The sequence below is a fragment of the Rhinolophus ferrumequinum genome, chromosome 3, assembly GCF_004115265.2.
Source record: "Rhinolophus ferrumequinum isolate MPI-CBG mRhiFer1 chromosome 3, mRhiFer1_v1.p, whole genome shotgun sequence".
Lineage (NCBI taxonomy): Eukaryota > Metazoa > Chordata > Mammalia > Chiroptera > Rhinolophidae > Rhinolophus > Rhinolophus ferrumequinum.
The window spans coordinates 95935314-95953004 of NC_046286.1; the positions used below are offsets into that span (position 1 = coordinate 95935314).

The following is a 17691-nucleotide window of genomic DNA, read 5'->3' on the forward strand; positions in this document are numbered from 1 at the left end:
AATTAAATATAAGGGCCAATTACCTGCATAATAAAATGACAATGCCAATTTTACCAAAGATCTTTTTATTTCAACCAGAGGAAATAAAGACTTAACAGCTTGCCATCATTGTGAAACACTTCCTCAGACCTTACCTTACTACTTCTTCCTCATAATAGTCCTGTGCCTTAAGCAGGGGATTTGTTATTGATTATTCTCACTTTATTTAAGAGGAAACAGTTGCCACGGTTGACTTACACAAACAATACTTACAACTAACACACAAACCCTTATCAGGGCTAGCATCGGAACTCCTGTCTCCGACTTCCTGTCTCCTGCTCATTTTCGCTATGAAATGCTTCTTCTCTTTATATAAAAAGAATTGTGGTATTTTACCTTTTCAGTTACTTACACAAACTGACTGCTCTTAAATGTTTGGAAAGGGTAAACCTCCTATCACAAACCAGTGTCCTGAGTGCGAATGTCCCCTCTCTCATCTATGGGTCTACAGGAGTTATTGCCCCAGGACTGCGCATACAGTAGGTCCTGGGGAGGACCGACCTCTCAGTTCCCTGGAGTTGGGATTACCAGGAAGGAGTTGTTACAGGAGGTTTTGACAGCGAAGCCTGGAGAGGAAGAGAAGTGGAGATGCCAGTTATGATTGCAGACCAGGTGTTACTGCTGCAAAGAGCCTCCCTGGAGAGTGCAACTTGCTCCCATGGCAAAGAAAACTTTGGGGAAAAGGAAGTGGGGGAAGGAGAATAGCACTAACGCACTGCTTAGAAAAGACTAGAGAAGGAAGAAAAAGGCCTCAGAAGGTGGGGCAGTAACCATCTACCATCCATAAATTCAGACATATAAATCTCAGTTATTGTCCAACCTATAACTTGAACCTCATCTTTTTCATTTATACATTTTGGTAAAACAACTTCGTTTTTGGATTTGGAAATATAATACTTGTCTAAAAAAAAAACATTGTCCCTGCCCCTATAAATACTCCCCTTCATTTTATAATTATGTATCGTGTCATACAACAAATCTTTCACTTGGCTTAAGCTTTTATTTCATAAACTTGAACCTCTCAAAAGTAAAATAATCCACTATTAAAAATCTGTCCACTAGATGGCTGTGTCGCCTTTATAGTATAAATACATTTTAATTACATCAGAATAAAACTGAAAAAGTTTCTGGGAGTAATTACCCTTATCTGGAAAAAAAATCTATTCCTGTGTGTGGAGTTTTGATAATTATATGTCTCTACGGAATTTGGAAAAAGTCATTCAATTTTTCTGTGAAGGAAATCATCAAACTCGAAGGGGATAAACTTAATCTTGAGAGGTGTGCACAATTACACCCATTTTTCCTTTTTAGTATTTAGAAAATGTTCTGGATACTCCCTGGCCCCAAATCATCTGATTTAGGAATACTTTAGTTTTTAAAAAAAGGCAGGCATAATCCTATTAACATTGTGGTGATCCTTTCTAATAATTGTTTTGAATGCTAATGTCTCTTGCTGGGGTAATAAGGAACTTAGGTCATACATTCTTAGAACAATCTAATTAGAAAGATTTTTAAATACCAACAAGAAGGAAATATTTTTTTTTAATTTAAAATGTTTTAAAAGAGCCATTGCGAGAGTGGATTCTTCAAACTATTCCAATTTCAGTTTGGGTTGTACGTAAATGTTAATTTCTTTTTTTGATGCATGGAAATTGAGGATGAATTTCTTCGTCGTCTCATACTTTCCTTGCTATCAGTTTTCCTCTATACATGTTCTGTTTGAAAAGATGGGTTTCGTCAAAGGCAAGAGAAGTAAAAGCTAAAATAAATAAATGGGACTATATCAAACTAGAAAGCTTCTGCACAGCAAAGGAAACCATCAACAAAATAAAGATGCAACCAACTGAATGGGGAGAAGATTTTTGCAAACAATGCCTCTGATAAGGGGCCAATATCCAAAAAAAATCCCCTTTTCTATTGGTGTTAAACTTTTACTTCAGACTCCAAGCCATGTATTTTAGGTTCATCAACATATTAATTTGATTAGAATGCCAACTGCATTTAAAATATGGGTCCATAATGTAAGTGTATCTTGAGTTACATAACTAAAGCTTCTTATTTGGCATAAACAGGGTTTGTTTGTTTTTTCCTTTAAAATTAAGAGAATTACAGGACTGAATATTTAGGTGCACTTTATATAATACACACCAATCATCAGAATCTTCTACTTCAATTCTCAGGTTGATTGAAATCCTATTTTAAGCTCTTCCTTCAACCCACTGCAATTTTCCCTGCAAGTCATAATTAAGTTAGTGGATACTTTTGTGGGAAAACAAGTATCTTGGATGTGAAAAGGCCAAATGGACTTCTATTTAGTTAGTAGACACTATTATTTAAATGGTGTGTAACCACCCAAGTCTTTAAATGCATCAGTTAAGTCAGAGCTCAAGCTTCTGATTGTAGTTAACATGTGTCCCTATCATAAAAAGCAGAATGGAAAAGTTAGAAATTTAGTAGTTCATACTCAGAAAAACATCTGATAGACTCCAGGGCCACTTATCTATCCACCCATTCCTTCCTCCACTGGTATTTTCTAGTTACCATGTATGTGAATATGTATGGAATGAGGTGGGGGGCGTGCTCGAGAGGCAATGACCCTGATCTGTGAGGAAACTTAACCCCGGTAGGTAATGGACTTACAGCACCCTGGGAATCCTGTGGCTGGGTGGCATGTGCTTTAATAACCTGTGTTATATCTGTGCTGATTAGCGAGCAAGTTGGGGACAAAGGGCCAGCGACACAGAATACAGAGACAGGTTCTGTTGCATGATCTGACAACATGTGGGTAGAACATGCTAAGCATACAGTGGTCATATCCTACAAAGTCTGGTCATTTCCTTTCCACCGGAGACTTATGAGGGGGTCAGAAATAATATCTATCAATAAAGGATTATTCAGGGCACCTTAGAATGTACTGAACTGTAGACTAACTTATTTATATATGTTATTAATCACAATTTACAGATTGTGATTAACAGGCTCAGAGATTAAGTAACTTGCAAAGGTTTCCCAAGTATATGTCACGAAACTTGGATGTATCCAGGTCTGATTAATTCCAGTGCCATCCCATGCTGCCCCTTGAAAGTAGGCTTTATATGAGGATGTTATTAGAATTTGCATGTAATCTTTAAATATGGTAAGACTATTTAGAATGAGTCACGTGGAGTTATTAGTCCACTATTACTTATGGAATTGGTCAATTAAAGTGGTTTCGTACTCTTATATAATCTATGTTGCTTTATACAAAAAGTAGCAATGGCAGAAACTTGCTCTCTACTTAAGCAGCCATGCTCCAGGCATGCAACATACACTAATATACAATATATTGATAGTTTAAACAAAGATAGGAATTTTACAGCATCAGGAATTACAGTATTTATATAACATAATAAGGCAGAATTATTTTACAATCAACTCCATATTCACAAGAAGTGGATTTTATTGTCTTATCTGACAAAGAATAAGTAATTCTTGAGTGATGTCCTAAAATAGCAGGCAGATCTTAATAGGTATACCACGTGTGGACCATGAAAGAAAGTTAGCTAGGCCTAAAACAAATAATGAAGGATTTTAATGAGAGGGACAAAAATAAAGAGTTCACACGTATTTCTATCAGAGGTAGTGCAACTACAACATTTTATACTGTATTTCCCTGAAAATAAGACTGGGTCTTATATTAATTTTTGCTCCAAAAGATGCACTAGGGAGTATTTTCAGGGGCTGTCTTATTTTTTCATGTACAACAATCTACATTTATTCAAATATAGTCATGTCATCTTCTGGAACATCGTCATAATGTACTTAATACGTCTGGCTGATGATCTTAACTGGGGCTTATTTTCGGGATAGGCCTTATTTTTGGGGAAACACGGTAGATAGAGTAGGGGTAGCAAAAATGTCATAACCTCATTTTTTGTATCTTGATTCAGAGAGGCTGGGGGGAAGTCCTTAAATATTATACAGATAGCTAAGAAATTTCGCCTGGATTTGGAAGGGCTGAATTTCATATTGTTTTAGAAATTGAATAATTTGATGAAGTCAAGTAGGGAACCCCAACTTCCCTCAAACTGCATCTTCACCCCGAGAGATCAGGGTGTCTCAGAACCCTCGACGATGGGCACATACGTTTTCTCCATCAGCAGCTTTTCTCTCTAAATTCTTCCTCCTGGAGCACCTTAAGGAGACGCTTGGTGCTCACAGAGTTCACTGATAGGCTTCCAGCTGGTCCGGTGACAAAATGTTTTATAATTCTCATCACGTGGCTCCTCCCTGTTGTATTTGGGCCATGGGTCCTTCCTGTCTCTGAAACTCTCCTGGCTCCTGTGCCACCCCATGCTGTGTTTGTATGGTCCCCTCTCAGAATGTCCCTCCTCTGCGTGCGATCAGTGTTTGCAGCGCCTCCACTGCCCTCTCTTTAAAACACTGGTATTTACTGAGGTTTCAGTCTCGCTGTTCACCCTGAGCCATCATTCTCACCTCCTGTGTGCTATGTGCTGGTGACTCCCAGATTGTTTTATCTAATCGAGACTTCCCCTGTGAGCTTCACACCATTTCCACAACTAACTCTCGGTACCTCTCACAGAGCAAGACCAGCTCATCATCTTATCTGGGCCTCGACAGTCTCCTCTTCTAGCGTTCTCTCTCACTGGATGGGAGAACCCGCAACTCAAGCAAGCAATGTGGGGTTAATTTTCCATCCTCATTCTCCTCTATTGCAAATTCTTGACAGTGGGTCCTAAGTTTTTCTTGAATCTGTAATCTTCCATTCCTTTTATGGCCTCTTTATTTGGGGCCTTTGACATCTCTCATTGAGGCTATTACAAAAGTCTCCAAATATTCTGGTTTTTTTGTCTTGTTTTGTCTCCTCATACTCTTCCAGAGGGATATACTTAAAATTTATAATGGACTTCGCCTCCTCCTTACTTAATAATCTTCGATCACCTCCTATATCCAAAAAATACAACATCCTAACTCCTTAATATGGCATAAAAGACGATTTATTACTTGCCATCGCCTATCTCTCTAGTCTTCTGTTTTCCTTCTTGACTTTAAATCCCGGTAATACTAAACAGATTTCAGTGCACCCTTGGAATTTTTGTCCCTCTTTACTACTAATTACTACTAGTATTACAAGTACTAGTAGCACTACTGATATATACACACACTCACATTCACACTCACACAGAGAAGAATGGAGGAAAATGGTGCATAAGAAGAAATCTTGTGATGCCCTAATAAGTATTACCTGCCACATAATGAAGCCCTGGGAGAATGTGAATGTAATTTTTGAAAGTAATTTTATGACACATATTTCCATGTATCATAAAATATACTCAAATGGAAAATCCTAATTCAATCATCCATTCAACACCTTAATATTAACTAAACACGTCCTGTGTGCCAAATAATATGTTATAAGCTAAAATTTAATTTTGGCTATTTTAAAGCATGAAACTTTAGTATATGCTTATGAAAATGCTCAGTGCCAGTTGACCGATATGAACTTCTGTGAATTCAATTGAAAAATTTATATAATTTTACTGAGAGTATTAACCTAAACAAACAAAAACACACGTCAAACAAGGAGAATCACTAGCATGAAACCAGTACAGTGAGCTGGGGAGTCAAACTGGCCCTCTATGTGTTCCACCTTGTTAGGGGCAGACGGCAGTGTGGCCTTGGGTGTGAACAGCACCTGCCTCGTGCCACAAATGTCATCTGAGACGCTCTGCCACACCCTGGCCCATCCAGACCCAGGTGGTCCTCACCATATTGCCACGTAGGGTGAGTCAGCTGAGATTTGAGAGATGCTCCCGGGTCTGACCTGAAATGACTGGAAGCCAGTGGGGTATCTGCAGCCAGTGGACCCCACGCGTATCTGTGCAGAACCCTGTCCCCGAATACACCGCCCAGCCTCTATCTTCCGTCTCTTTCCTCTGTCACCTTAGGGCTCTGGTCTTCTTGACCAGAGTGCACCGCCTCTCTCCCCGCTCTGTGCTCCTTGTTCCCCTTGGAACTCCCTTTCCATGTCAAACACATGCTCTTGCATTCTCAACCTTCTGTGGCCCATGTCCTCCCTCTGGCCCTAACTGGCACCCAGCTCTCTAAAGGCCCTGCCTCTCTCAGAGGCAGCTCTTCCTTCACTCACCAAGGTCAAGGTGGGGGTTGGTATTCCTCTTTCATATTCTCTGAGGCTTAAGCCATCACTTTCCTCTTCTGTCCCTCTTCTTATTCTCACAATTCTGTGATTCCTTACCAGGCTCCTCACACGGGGGAATCTCCCCTCTCCTTCTTACCCTCGGTTCATGACACAGGCATCCCCACAGGTGTCCTCAAGGAGTGTCCAGCAGGACACTCCCTTGGTTCCTTATCAAATAACCGTGGCTGCCTTATCTTCTAAGTGGCTCTTGCCTTCTTCCAGCTTGAATTAATGTAATCTTTCTCCAACACTTTTCTGCTTCTTTCTATTCTATTCTAAATTCTAATTCTAATTATCCTATTCTAGTATTCTCTCATTTTATAGAATCATCATCAACCTGCCACTCAAGCAAGCAAAGTGGGATTAATCTTCCATCCTCATTCTCATCTCTTGCAAATTCTTGACAGTACATCCTAAGTTTTTCTTGAATCTCTAATCTCTCCATTCCTTTTATTGCCTCTTTATTTTGGCGATCTATATCTATCTATGAATCAGCATAATATTTCATCTATTATTTTGTTTTCTTCACATCCATCTTTCTATTGATGATCTAATCACAGCAGTGTGACACTAAGAAAAATATTAATTTACAGTAAACACAGTCAAAAACAGTTCTAATGGTATGCCTTCAATGGAAAAGAGCCAAAGAATTCTAATTGTGGCAGTTTTCCAGTAGATAGCACTGTGGTCATATGTAACACAGATTTGGCAGAAGAAGCTTGAATACTATGCTTTTCTAGAGGGTGACCTGGGGAGTAATACCAAATATTCATGTCTAAGTTCAATTGCTTACTGAGAATGCATTCCCTGTCAGTGTAGAAGTAGAGAGAATTTGGTGAGAGCTAAATGAAGTACAACAGTACCAAGCAATAATAAACTATAACGAGTAAATTAACAAATGCATGACATTTGTTAATTAGGCCCATAGTCCTGATGTCCACTTTTTCCATCTTGTATATATGGCCCGGGAAGGCTGGGTTCCTTTTGATAGATACCTTTTGACTTTGTGATTTTAAAGTTCATGTAAGTTATAGAAACTATTGAGGAAATTTACCTAGCTATGGCAAGATAGAGTCTCAATATTGTAGCATTCTTTGTAAGTGGTTTTTATGATGATCTGACTACAAGTACTTTGGAAACGCTATGCAGCTAACTTATGTTCCCATGTGAGTTGAGTCAAGTCTCCGAGGGCAACCGGTTTACAAGAGACCCCTTATTCACTGGTGTCTCAGATGGAAGGCTTCACCTTGCCTTTGTGAGCAGATTTATTTCTAAGGGTGGTTTCTTTACCATGGAGCAGACATGGATTTTGTTTCTCCTTTCAAAAGATATCTTTTTACTTTTAAAGCATGCCTCTTACTATTTCCATTGGCAGAGAGCTGAAATGTGACAGTGTCAGAGGATAAAGTAGGACAGTATTTTTGCAGTTTTGAGGTTGTGGTAATTGTTTAAAATGGAGGGAAGGGCAACCAAAACCATGTTTACGAGGTGCTTAACATTTACTTAGTCAGATCTATCCCATGGTTTGGGAACTCGGGGAACCCATGTGTTCAAAAGGAAGACAATTTTAGCTTTCACAGGGATAATTTACTAAATTTACTCTGTGACCAATTTTTCCCGAGAAGAATGAATGATATTCAACTTGGGCCAAATCTTATAGGCAGTACATACTAGTTCATGAGTTTGCAAAGTAAGGAGCTTTGGAAATGGTTCATATCAAATCTGGAAATGAAAACTTTGGAAAGGTCATCTTAAAGTGGACAAAACAATGGACTGGTTATTAAGGGAAATGCATTTTAATCCTACTTCTATCACAAATGAGCTAAGTGACAGTAGGCAGGCCTTTAGTGTTCTTATCTGTAAAATCAAACACAGTATTTTCCAAACATTAGTTTTTTTAGGCATGTCATTTTTTTCTTCCAAACAAAAGCTTATACCTAAGTCTAATATGTAAAATAGCTAAACACAGAACCATTTTCTTGGAAACGCAAGTGGACAGCCTGGGGCTGTGGCCGGCAAAACTTGCCCCCACCCGGCAACCATCCCCCACCACCATGAAGCAACATGAGAAGTCAATGGGAACATTGTGGAGAGATCATAGCTGAAGTCTCTTGAGTTCTAGTTTTTTATAACTAAACATGGAAATCTGTCTTGCTGGATCAGACACCACCAGGAGCAATGAGGAATTAAAACAGCTATGGATTAACACCTGAAGACTTTATTTGAAAAAAAATAGTCTATATTATTTTACTATAACCTCTGATGTTAGGGGAGGTTTCATGGGGCAATTTGGAAATTAGCTTTAAGCTCGAAATAAATTTTGAAAGCTCTGCCTTTCTATCTCCTTTTTAAGGCACCTAGTTTTCATGACCACACAGCAGTTTCTAATTTGCAATGCACTTTCACATGTGCGATTTCATGTGCAAATGTCTGAGTGACCTCACTGATTCATACTGTCCTGATGACGGCAGTTTTCTGAGGAGTCCCACATTTTTCAAAGGTTTCTTTCGCATAAAGAAGAGGGAAGAGAGTTAACTACCTGAAGAGGCAGGTAATTCTGTCGGAATCCTGATATAAGAGGAACGTGAAGTTTTTGAGAATGGCAACCTTTAACATTCGGACCAGTGGTCTCCACACAACTATCTCCCTTCCTGGTCAGGACCAGCTTGGGCCCATGTACAAAACGTGCAGATGTATAGACTGTTCATTTTATGGCCAAGACTCGGGCTTCCCTGACTCGCTTATATAACACAGGTTAAATTGTCTAAACCTCACTCGCTTGTTTTCTCTTCTTGAAATGGAGGAATATGGGGAGAAAAAGGGAGACAGGAAGAGACTGATCTAGGTACAGAGAACAGATCAGCTTAATTAGTTCTTATTTTTTTTAACTTTTTAAAATGTCATTAAATGTATTGGGGTCATATTGATTCGTAAAATTACATAGGTTTCAAGGGTACATTTCTATCACACGTCATCTATATGTTGCATTGTGTGATCACCACCCACAGTCAGTTCTCCTTCCATCACCATATATTTGACCCCATTTGCCCTCTTCTACCTTCCCGTCCTCCCTTTCCCTCTGGTAACCACCATACTGTTGTCTGGGTCTATGAGTTTTTGTTTGTTTGTTTTTCTTATTCGTTTGTTGCTTTCAGTTTTATATCTATGTGTTCATTTATTTATATTTATACCAGTGAAATCATATGGTTCTTGACGTTTTCCATCTGACTTATTTCGCTTAGCCTATTTTCAAGATCCATCCATCTTGTCACATGTTGTGAAGTAAATCCAAACTTTTTGATTTTTTAAGGAAACTGTGGAAATATTCAGCAGTTATGTACTTACTCTCTGTATCAGCCCTCCAACTAAAGCATAGTGGTAATTTTATAAAGACAGGAATAAATTTAAAAATAGGAGAGGAGCTGATGATAAAATATGAATGAGAAATGCAAATTTGAGGGAAATGCTGTATTGTTTAAAGAACACATAGCATGAAGCTAGGTTGAGGTATTATATTTATACTTATTACTAGATATAGAAATTTATTTTCGCAGCATTGTATTTCCTTAAAAGGAGGTAAAATCAGCTATATGACAACTGCTCCTATTGCAAATGACAGTTACTTCATATTTTGATTTCTAACTTTTTTTTGTCCCTAAATTACATTTTTTAGTGATTCTTTTTGTTCTGCTCCTTTGACCTAGCCTGGAAAATTTCAAGAACATTTTCTTTCTTTTTTTCCCCACACTCTAATAAGGCTTTACAAGCTTCCTCCCACCCCAAACTCAAAGTACAAAAGCAATGATATTTTAAAAATGCATGTGTAAAGGACAGTTTCCCTTGCAATGAGATAACAAGACAGTTCAACTTTCATTGTTTTCATTAAGTTGTTTACATTAAAACTTTCCTCTCATTTATCATATATAGAAGACTTGTAAATTTATAGTTTGTGCATTTTATGGCCTAGACTCAAACATCGGTGACTCATTGCCAACACAGTTCTTAACAACAATACTCTAGTCGAGAACTAATAGAACACTTATCAAAGGCACCGTGTGTTTGGGGTCCAAATACATGTCACCCTAGAGGTGTGGAGAGTTAATGCGATTTCCAAAAGCTATTCCAGATCCAAAGTCTGTGTTCTCTGATAATCTGATGCTCCCAAGCCCATGCTGAATATTTTGTTATTTAATGTGCACTTTAAGAATAAAAGCAAATTTTGTCAAATATCTGTTTTACAGCAAACAAATAGAGTGAAATAAAACTTCAGTACTCTATCTGTTTTGGGTTTTGGTGTCTTAATCCTGAAGCAATTCAGAAATAAATTTTGGCAGATACATAAAATCATATACTGACTGCTGGAACGTATCATGGTGCAAATGAGAAATAGAAGTATAATTCTCTGCACTGTGTAACAATGTATTTGTGACTTTTTATACAGAATTTAAATGAAATAGCTTTCCTTTCCAACATATGTTCGTATTATATCCACTGCTGATTTTTTTTTAATATACATTATTTCAAGCCAGCTCCTCTTTAAAGAGATTTTATTTTTCCAATATGATGTGTATCATAGCCCAGTGAGCTACCTCTTATTAAATGCACACCAGGCGTCAGGCACTGTTCCCAGCTTGTATGTGTTTTATTTCATTTAATGTTTACAACAACCTTATGAGGTAGGGATTCTCATTACTGTCACTTGACAGATGGGGAACCTGAGGACATTAAATATCTTGCTGAAGGTCAAAAAGATAGTGATGGGTGAAGACAAGATTGGAACCCAGGCAGTCTGAATTCAGAACCACTATATTAAGTCACTACAGTGTATTTCATGGATTAAGACCAGAACTTGATGATCTCTTTAGGAGTGACACAGGAAAAAATATATACACAAATTTATTGAAATATTTTCCTCTTCTAGAAGTCTATGTCCTCCTTCTGAAATAGTGAAGGCTTAAGAATGAAAGAAAAGGAGTCACATATGACTTTCCATAACAAAGAATCATTGTCTGGGAAGCAATTTTGATATTTATCAAAACCACTTTAATCCTTCCGAAGTACTACAATATCTGATGGTTTTCTGGAAATGATGTTTTCTAGAGGGGTCAGAGCTTGTTGAACACCAAGCTACCACTGTGGCATGACATGTTTCATCTTCCATTTTGGCTGCAATGATAGAACATCATGCCACCTTATCATAACAATCACCTGGATGGGTGTTGGGAAATTGTAGAGATCATACACTACAAGATGACTCAAGCGTTTGGGCCGTTCTTTAGGGTTCTGAAATAGTTCATGGAGCTCCAGAAGACCCCTGCTAATCCAGAAGATTCTCCTGTGAATTGGATCTTATGGGACCTTGAAACTTATGGTTCTATGGAAAGTTCCGTGAAGTCTAGCATAACCCTGAGGCATATCATCTGCATAAATCTTAGGATTCCGGATCTCACTGATTTTCTTATTTGAAGGCTCTTTGGGAATTTGAAACTGGAGCAAGTGTTCTGAAGTGCCCGAATCAAGGACATTTAGCATTACACAGGACCTCAGGAATCAACTTTAACTCTTCATCATTTTGCCAATGAGGAAGCCACAAAACAGATTAGAGCTTCGATGTCACGGAGGCTGTCAGTGATAAAATCACAATGGAAAGCAGATTCTCTGGCTCTAAGTTCAGAGTTTTTAATCAACTGACTTGGCCTTCATACCCATCATAGCCCCTGCTTTTAGATCTGTCGACATGAGTGTGTGGTACTTCTTTTCTGTCTTTGTCAGAACTCTGAGGCTGAGGTTGCCACCCTGACTCTGCGACTGGATGACTGGCATCCTATGAACAGCGTATAACTGAAACACAGCATTGGACACTGAATATAAGACTACTAGATACCTTCATCTTCTTGGACCTTCTGTAGCATTGGAGAATACTATTCATTGTTAGATAAATATATAACCATCTTATGTTTACCCATATCTGTAAGAGGCACAGATGAAGGAAAACATGATGTAATTTTTCATTCTTTACTATCTATTTAAATGCAGATTCTGAGAAATGCATTTTGCATATGGAAATGTTTGCATTCGACCAATGGTGGACTCCAATACTTCCTACTTGTAAAGACAAAAGAAAGAAAAAAAAAAGGACCGATGGAGAAGTTTGTGTGGTCCCGAGAACTGATATGCATGTTCACGCTAGCTGTTCCCCAGCATCATACGGGTAACAGCACATACCAGGAGCAGCTGCAGCAACAGCACCAACAAAAGCAGCACGTGTTGTTGGGCCTCTGGTTTCCAGGGGCTTGAGACACAGCAGGTGTTCCTTCATTTTGCGACTGTTGCCTTTTTCGCATTTCAGCTACTTTAGTACCGGACTGGCTGGAAGAAGAGAGAAAACATAAGGTATGAAAAAATTACAATAAAGATAAGTTGCCTGTGCTGAAGGAAGCATAATGTAATTAAAGTGTAGGGGCAGTGAGAGGAGAGCTTAAGAACAGGTGAAAACAAATAAGCCTTGGCAGTCAAATTAAATATGCTCCAGAAGAGTTTTTAGAACATCCTCAAAACTTTGGGGACCAATTTCTATCATTATCTGCTGCATAAAATTATAGTAACAATTTTGCCACATAATCAGAAGCAGTTGGTGAGGTCAATAGGATAAGATTTGAAAATTTATTTTTAACTTCTTTCTTTACTCAGAAACAGTTACATCTGCTTTCCTTTACAAGCACTTTTAAATGGTTATAGGGAGTGTATATTGCTGGTTTCTCCACTGATGTTTACAGTGAGGTTAATTAAGCTTTATAAATCATTGTTGCGAGGTTTCTAACTATATAACATTGTGAGGAAGATCAAGTTTGTTTTTAGTGCTCTCTCAGCTTCTTCTAAAACACTCAATCTCCTTTTTGGCACTTCCGGCTCACCCTCCAGGGGCCTAATCTCAATTACACTGGCGAAATGCCTTATTCTCTGTTAGGTGACCTTGTTGCAAAGACATCATGTCCTTTTCCTTCACCACCCAAATTTATTTTCATTTAGTAGAGAATTGTGAAAAGATAAAAAGGCATCCAATCCCGGAGAATTACTTTGGTGGAATTTATATATCATGGCAGATAAGAAAAATATTGGGGTACAGGATGCCCTACTTGTGACCTTACATATCAGGCCAAATGAGTTGCTTCTTATTTATAAGCAGAACCCTGATGTAGGACTTTGTTTAGGATAAAAAAGTTTTGGTTTTAGTAGAATAATATCAAATTTAGCATGACGTTTTAGAAAAAGGAATGAATTCTACTGAATGATGTTTTTTTACAAATATGCAGTGCGTGTAAATCATATACATATATGGCCGTGTGTGATGCAGAGCAGTATGTATTAAAAACATAAAGTACTTCAGGTTGTTTTGGCATTGTGAACTCACACTCTAAAAATTACATTTTTAGTTCTAAATACAATGATAAAAACTTAAAAAAACACTGTATTCTTGAAAACAAGGTAAGTATCTTTTTAGACCATAAACAGACGAGAAAACCACAATGGTTAGTAAATGGGGGCTAACTCCACAGTCATTTTGTAATCCAGGTGTAGGAACAGACAAATACAAAGGTTTTATAATCCAGTGGGGTACACAATGCTCCGTTGTGAGTAGTGGGAGGCCAGATTCCAGGCTCTGATCGTAAAATCAGGGGCTGTGTTATGCGACTCATAAAAAAGATGCTGAAAATACTTTCTGTTCCATTCAAGGGTGCCTAGCTGCAGGAGAGCAAGGATGCAGAGAAAGCCATCCAGACCTGACCTAGGCCAAGCAGCCCACGAGTTTAGCATCTGGGTCAGGGACGCCTCCAGAACTATAGCTGGATGGGAGGGAATCCTGAGATGCCGATTAGAGAGCTGCTATGGGACTGAGGGTGTCAGGGACCAGTGGAGACAAGTGGAAAGCATTACATCAAAAAGAGTGAGAGAGAGTGAGAAATATGCCTCTCCCTCGATGTGTTGCCTGAAGGCAAAAATTACAAATTAACATTAAAAAACAAAAAGCCACTCAACAATCAGGAGATGAATATACTCCTGATCAAATGCAGAGAGCAAAATCATCTAAAATTAGTTTAATGAGCATATGTTTAAGGTAAACACTGTGATACAGGAAAGAATATAAGAGAACAAGAAATTATAAAAATAAATATAGGCAAGATCGAAACAAGAATAGGAACAATGAAAAATAGAAATGTAAAAACAAAAACATATAGCCATTAAAAAGATTCAGATGGAATAATATCTTCCCAAAGAGAATAAGTGATAATACCAAAGGACTATACCTAGAATTCAGCAAAAAGAGATAAGAAGATGAAACACAAAAGGAGACAAGTACAGCAGTGATACTGAAAAGCTTCAGTATGTGTCCAACAAGATTTTCATCATAAGGAGAGAGTTAACTGATTGTCAGGGAAATATTATTTTCAGGGAAGTTGGCTGAGAGCTTTCCAGAACTGGAAGAAAACAAAATGAAACAAAACCTCACACTGAAAGAGCGTAAGACATACTGAGTAAAATTGATTAAAAAAAAAAAAAAAAAAAAAAAAAAAAAAAAACACGACACTTATATGCATTATAATAAAAGCACAGAACTCCAACATGAAGAAATAAGCTGAGTTACCTGTAGAGGAGTAACTTGTACTGACAGAAGCCTTCCCGAGCAATATTAGAGGCCAGAAGACAATGGACAACAGAGTAATGTTTTTCAAGTCCAGAGGGAGAAAAAGCATCACCTACAACTTTATATTTAGCTAAACAAAAATTTAAGAGAGAAGATAATGTATGACACATAAACTGAGTTTATTACTCAAATCCTTGCTAGAAGCTACTTCAATCAGAAGAAAACAAAATCAGAGGGAAGGAGTAGAATGTAAGAAGCGGGTGCCCTGAAACTGATAAAATATGATCCTGGGTTTAATGACTAGCAGAAATAAAACCCCATGCTTTTCTGTGTAGAAATAGTCTAGAAGTAAATGTGACTGCAGAAATTAGGAAAACAGGACAGTTACCTATCCCTCCACTGACACTGTTTTTTGTATGCATCACAAAGTCCCCATGTTAAATCTGAGTCATTTTATCATAATTCTCTGGGTCTATCAGCATTTGACAGTGATCACTCTATGCTCTTTGAAACAATTTTTTCTCTTGCCTTCCAGGTACCAGACTCACCATTTTGGTTTCAATCTCACTTCTCAGTCTATTTTGTTATTTCCTTTTTATTTCCCTATTTACTTCCTATTTATTATAAAATCTCAGTCCATTTTGTTATTTCCTATTTATTTTTGTACTGTTAAATATTCAATTTTGAAAAATGCTATCTCGTGTGTCCATTTATTCAGAGAATCTCTACGGATGCTGTGGTTTAAAATCACAGTAAAGGGGTCCAAATATCATATGTTAAATTTGCAAGACTTTTCACTGTCTGCTGCATCTTTTGGCTAGCTAGAAAAAAAATCATAGGAGAATGCCTTCTTTGTACTTTTCTGATGTAATTGTGTGTATTGTGTCATAAACATCTTCCTTCTGGAAAAATATAAAATTACTCCGCACTGATTTCTTTTGTGTAGGTTCCCATACCATTTAGAGCAGGTTGCTTCTATTTCTCTGACTGATATGTATATGTGGCTGAATACCACCCTGTAGTTTAGCACCTCAACAGTGTTCAGAGTCTAAACTTCCCTGGACTGCCTGGTATACAACTATGAAGAAGAACAACAGTCTGCTGTCATATTTTGCTGCATAGCTGCATTGTCCAAAAACTGAGACACAAAGAGCTGGGGGAAGAAAAACTATCTGAGAGAGCTACTTGGTGACAGTGCTGAGGAAGTGCCTTCCTAAATGTGTCTCTGGGTGACCAAGCATGGCGAATAGGGCATGCTCTTGGGTACTGCATGATCACATCCTAAACTCTTCATTTGCCTCTGCTTCCTGTGTGCCACTGTAAACAGTGGTGCTGAAGGTAACTCACTGGGGTTTATCTGTAAATACAGAAGGCAAAATCTGTACAACTGTTAAGTTTTTATCCTTAGAGTTCATCAAATCTAGTTTTAAGCAAAAGAAATTGTCTTAATATCATAAATGAAAGAAGAAAAACGTTAGCAAATCAATGCAGCATCAAGGACTGAAACTCTCAACCATGTGGAGGCTAGTTCTTTTTTCTAACTCGCTAGGGAGAAGGACTTTCAAGAAATCATTTAATTTCACAGGATAGAGGCAGGGGAAATTGGTTTCTCCTTTGCAAAGAAGTACATACCTGTGCACAAAATTGGGACTGCAGACTTTATGAGCTATGCAACCCTGGAAGGACCCATAATCCAGGGGCAGAAAAGGGCTAGGGGCACGTGCAGGGGCACCCAGAGTGCTCCTCTCACACACACAGGCCACCTTTGGAAATGCTTCATTTAGTTCTCAGCATGAGGTACTCGGAAAGCTGTTGTGGAATAAATATATTAACCCCTCCAGCAGCCTCATTTCCCCTCAAAGCTTAGGTGAATTTATTAGCAAGGAAAACCCATAAATCTGAGTTAGTGATCAGAGAGGGCTTTTCCTCTGTTGTGCGTTACTGTATCTTCCAAGAAATGAGGAGGAAATTCTGATCTTACTTCCAGCTGCCACAATTTTACTCCATGTTGCCTCTTCCCCTTTTCAGGCATCAGAGGCAATGACCAAAACCATCTTTATACAACAAAAGCAAAAATCAACAAATGGGGCTGCATCCAACTAAAAAGCTTCTACACAGCAAAAGAAACAATCAACAAAATAAAAAGGCAACCTACAGAATGGGAGAAAATATTTGCAAACCTGTATCTGATAAGGGCTTTAATTTCCAAAATACATAAAGAACTCATACAAGTCAATATCAAAAAACAATCCAATTAAAAAATGGGCAGAGGAAGTGAATAGACATTTTTCAAAAGAAGACATTCAGATGACCAACAGGTACATGAAAAGATGCTCAACATCACTAATCATCAGAGAAATGCAAATCGAAACCACAAGGAGATATCACCTCATACCTGTTAGACAAGCTATTAACAAAAAGACAAGAAATAACAAGTATTGTTAAGGATGTGGAGAAAAGAGAATGCTTGTGCACTTTTAGGGGGAATGTAAGTTAGTTCAGCCACCATGGAAAACAGTATGGAGGTTCCTCAAAAAATTAACACTAGAACTACATGTGATCCAGCAATCTCACTTCTGGGTATATGTCCAAAGGAAATGAAAACAGGATATGGAAAAGATGTCTGCACTCCCATGTTTATTATAGTATTACTCACAATAGCTGAGATAGGGAAACAACCTGTAACCTGTGTTTGTCAATGAATGAATGGATAAAGAGATGTGGTATATATACATACGAATAGCCATAAGAAAGAAATTCTGCCATTTGTGACAAGATGGCTAGACCTTGAGGGTATTATGCTAAGTGA

General features: G+C 38.1%; 1 protein-coding gene across 5 annotated transcripts in view; it reads right to left on the reverse strand.

Moving 5' to 3' along the window:
• RGS17 (regulator of G protein signaling 17) overlaps positions 1-17691 on the reverse strand; it is a 93354-nt gene that overhangs the window by 15978 nt on the left and 59685 nt on the right. For 4 of the 5 annotated variants that reach the window (XM_033097776.1, XM_033097746.1, XM_033097756.1 and 1 more), the window contains one exon: positions 12464-12607. In XM_033097776.1, the coding sequence (XP_032953667.1) occupies positions 12464-12582 (119 nt within the window). In that variant the 5' untranslated portion in view covers positions 12583-12607. The remainder of the gene's footprint in view (positions 1-12463; positions 12608-17691) is intronic. The other variant, XM_033097766.1, reaches the window with a different exon arrangement.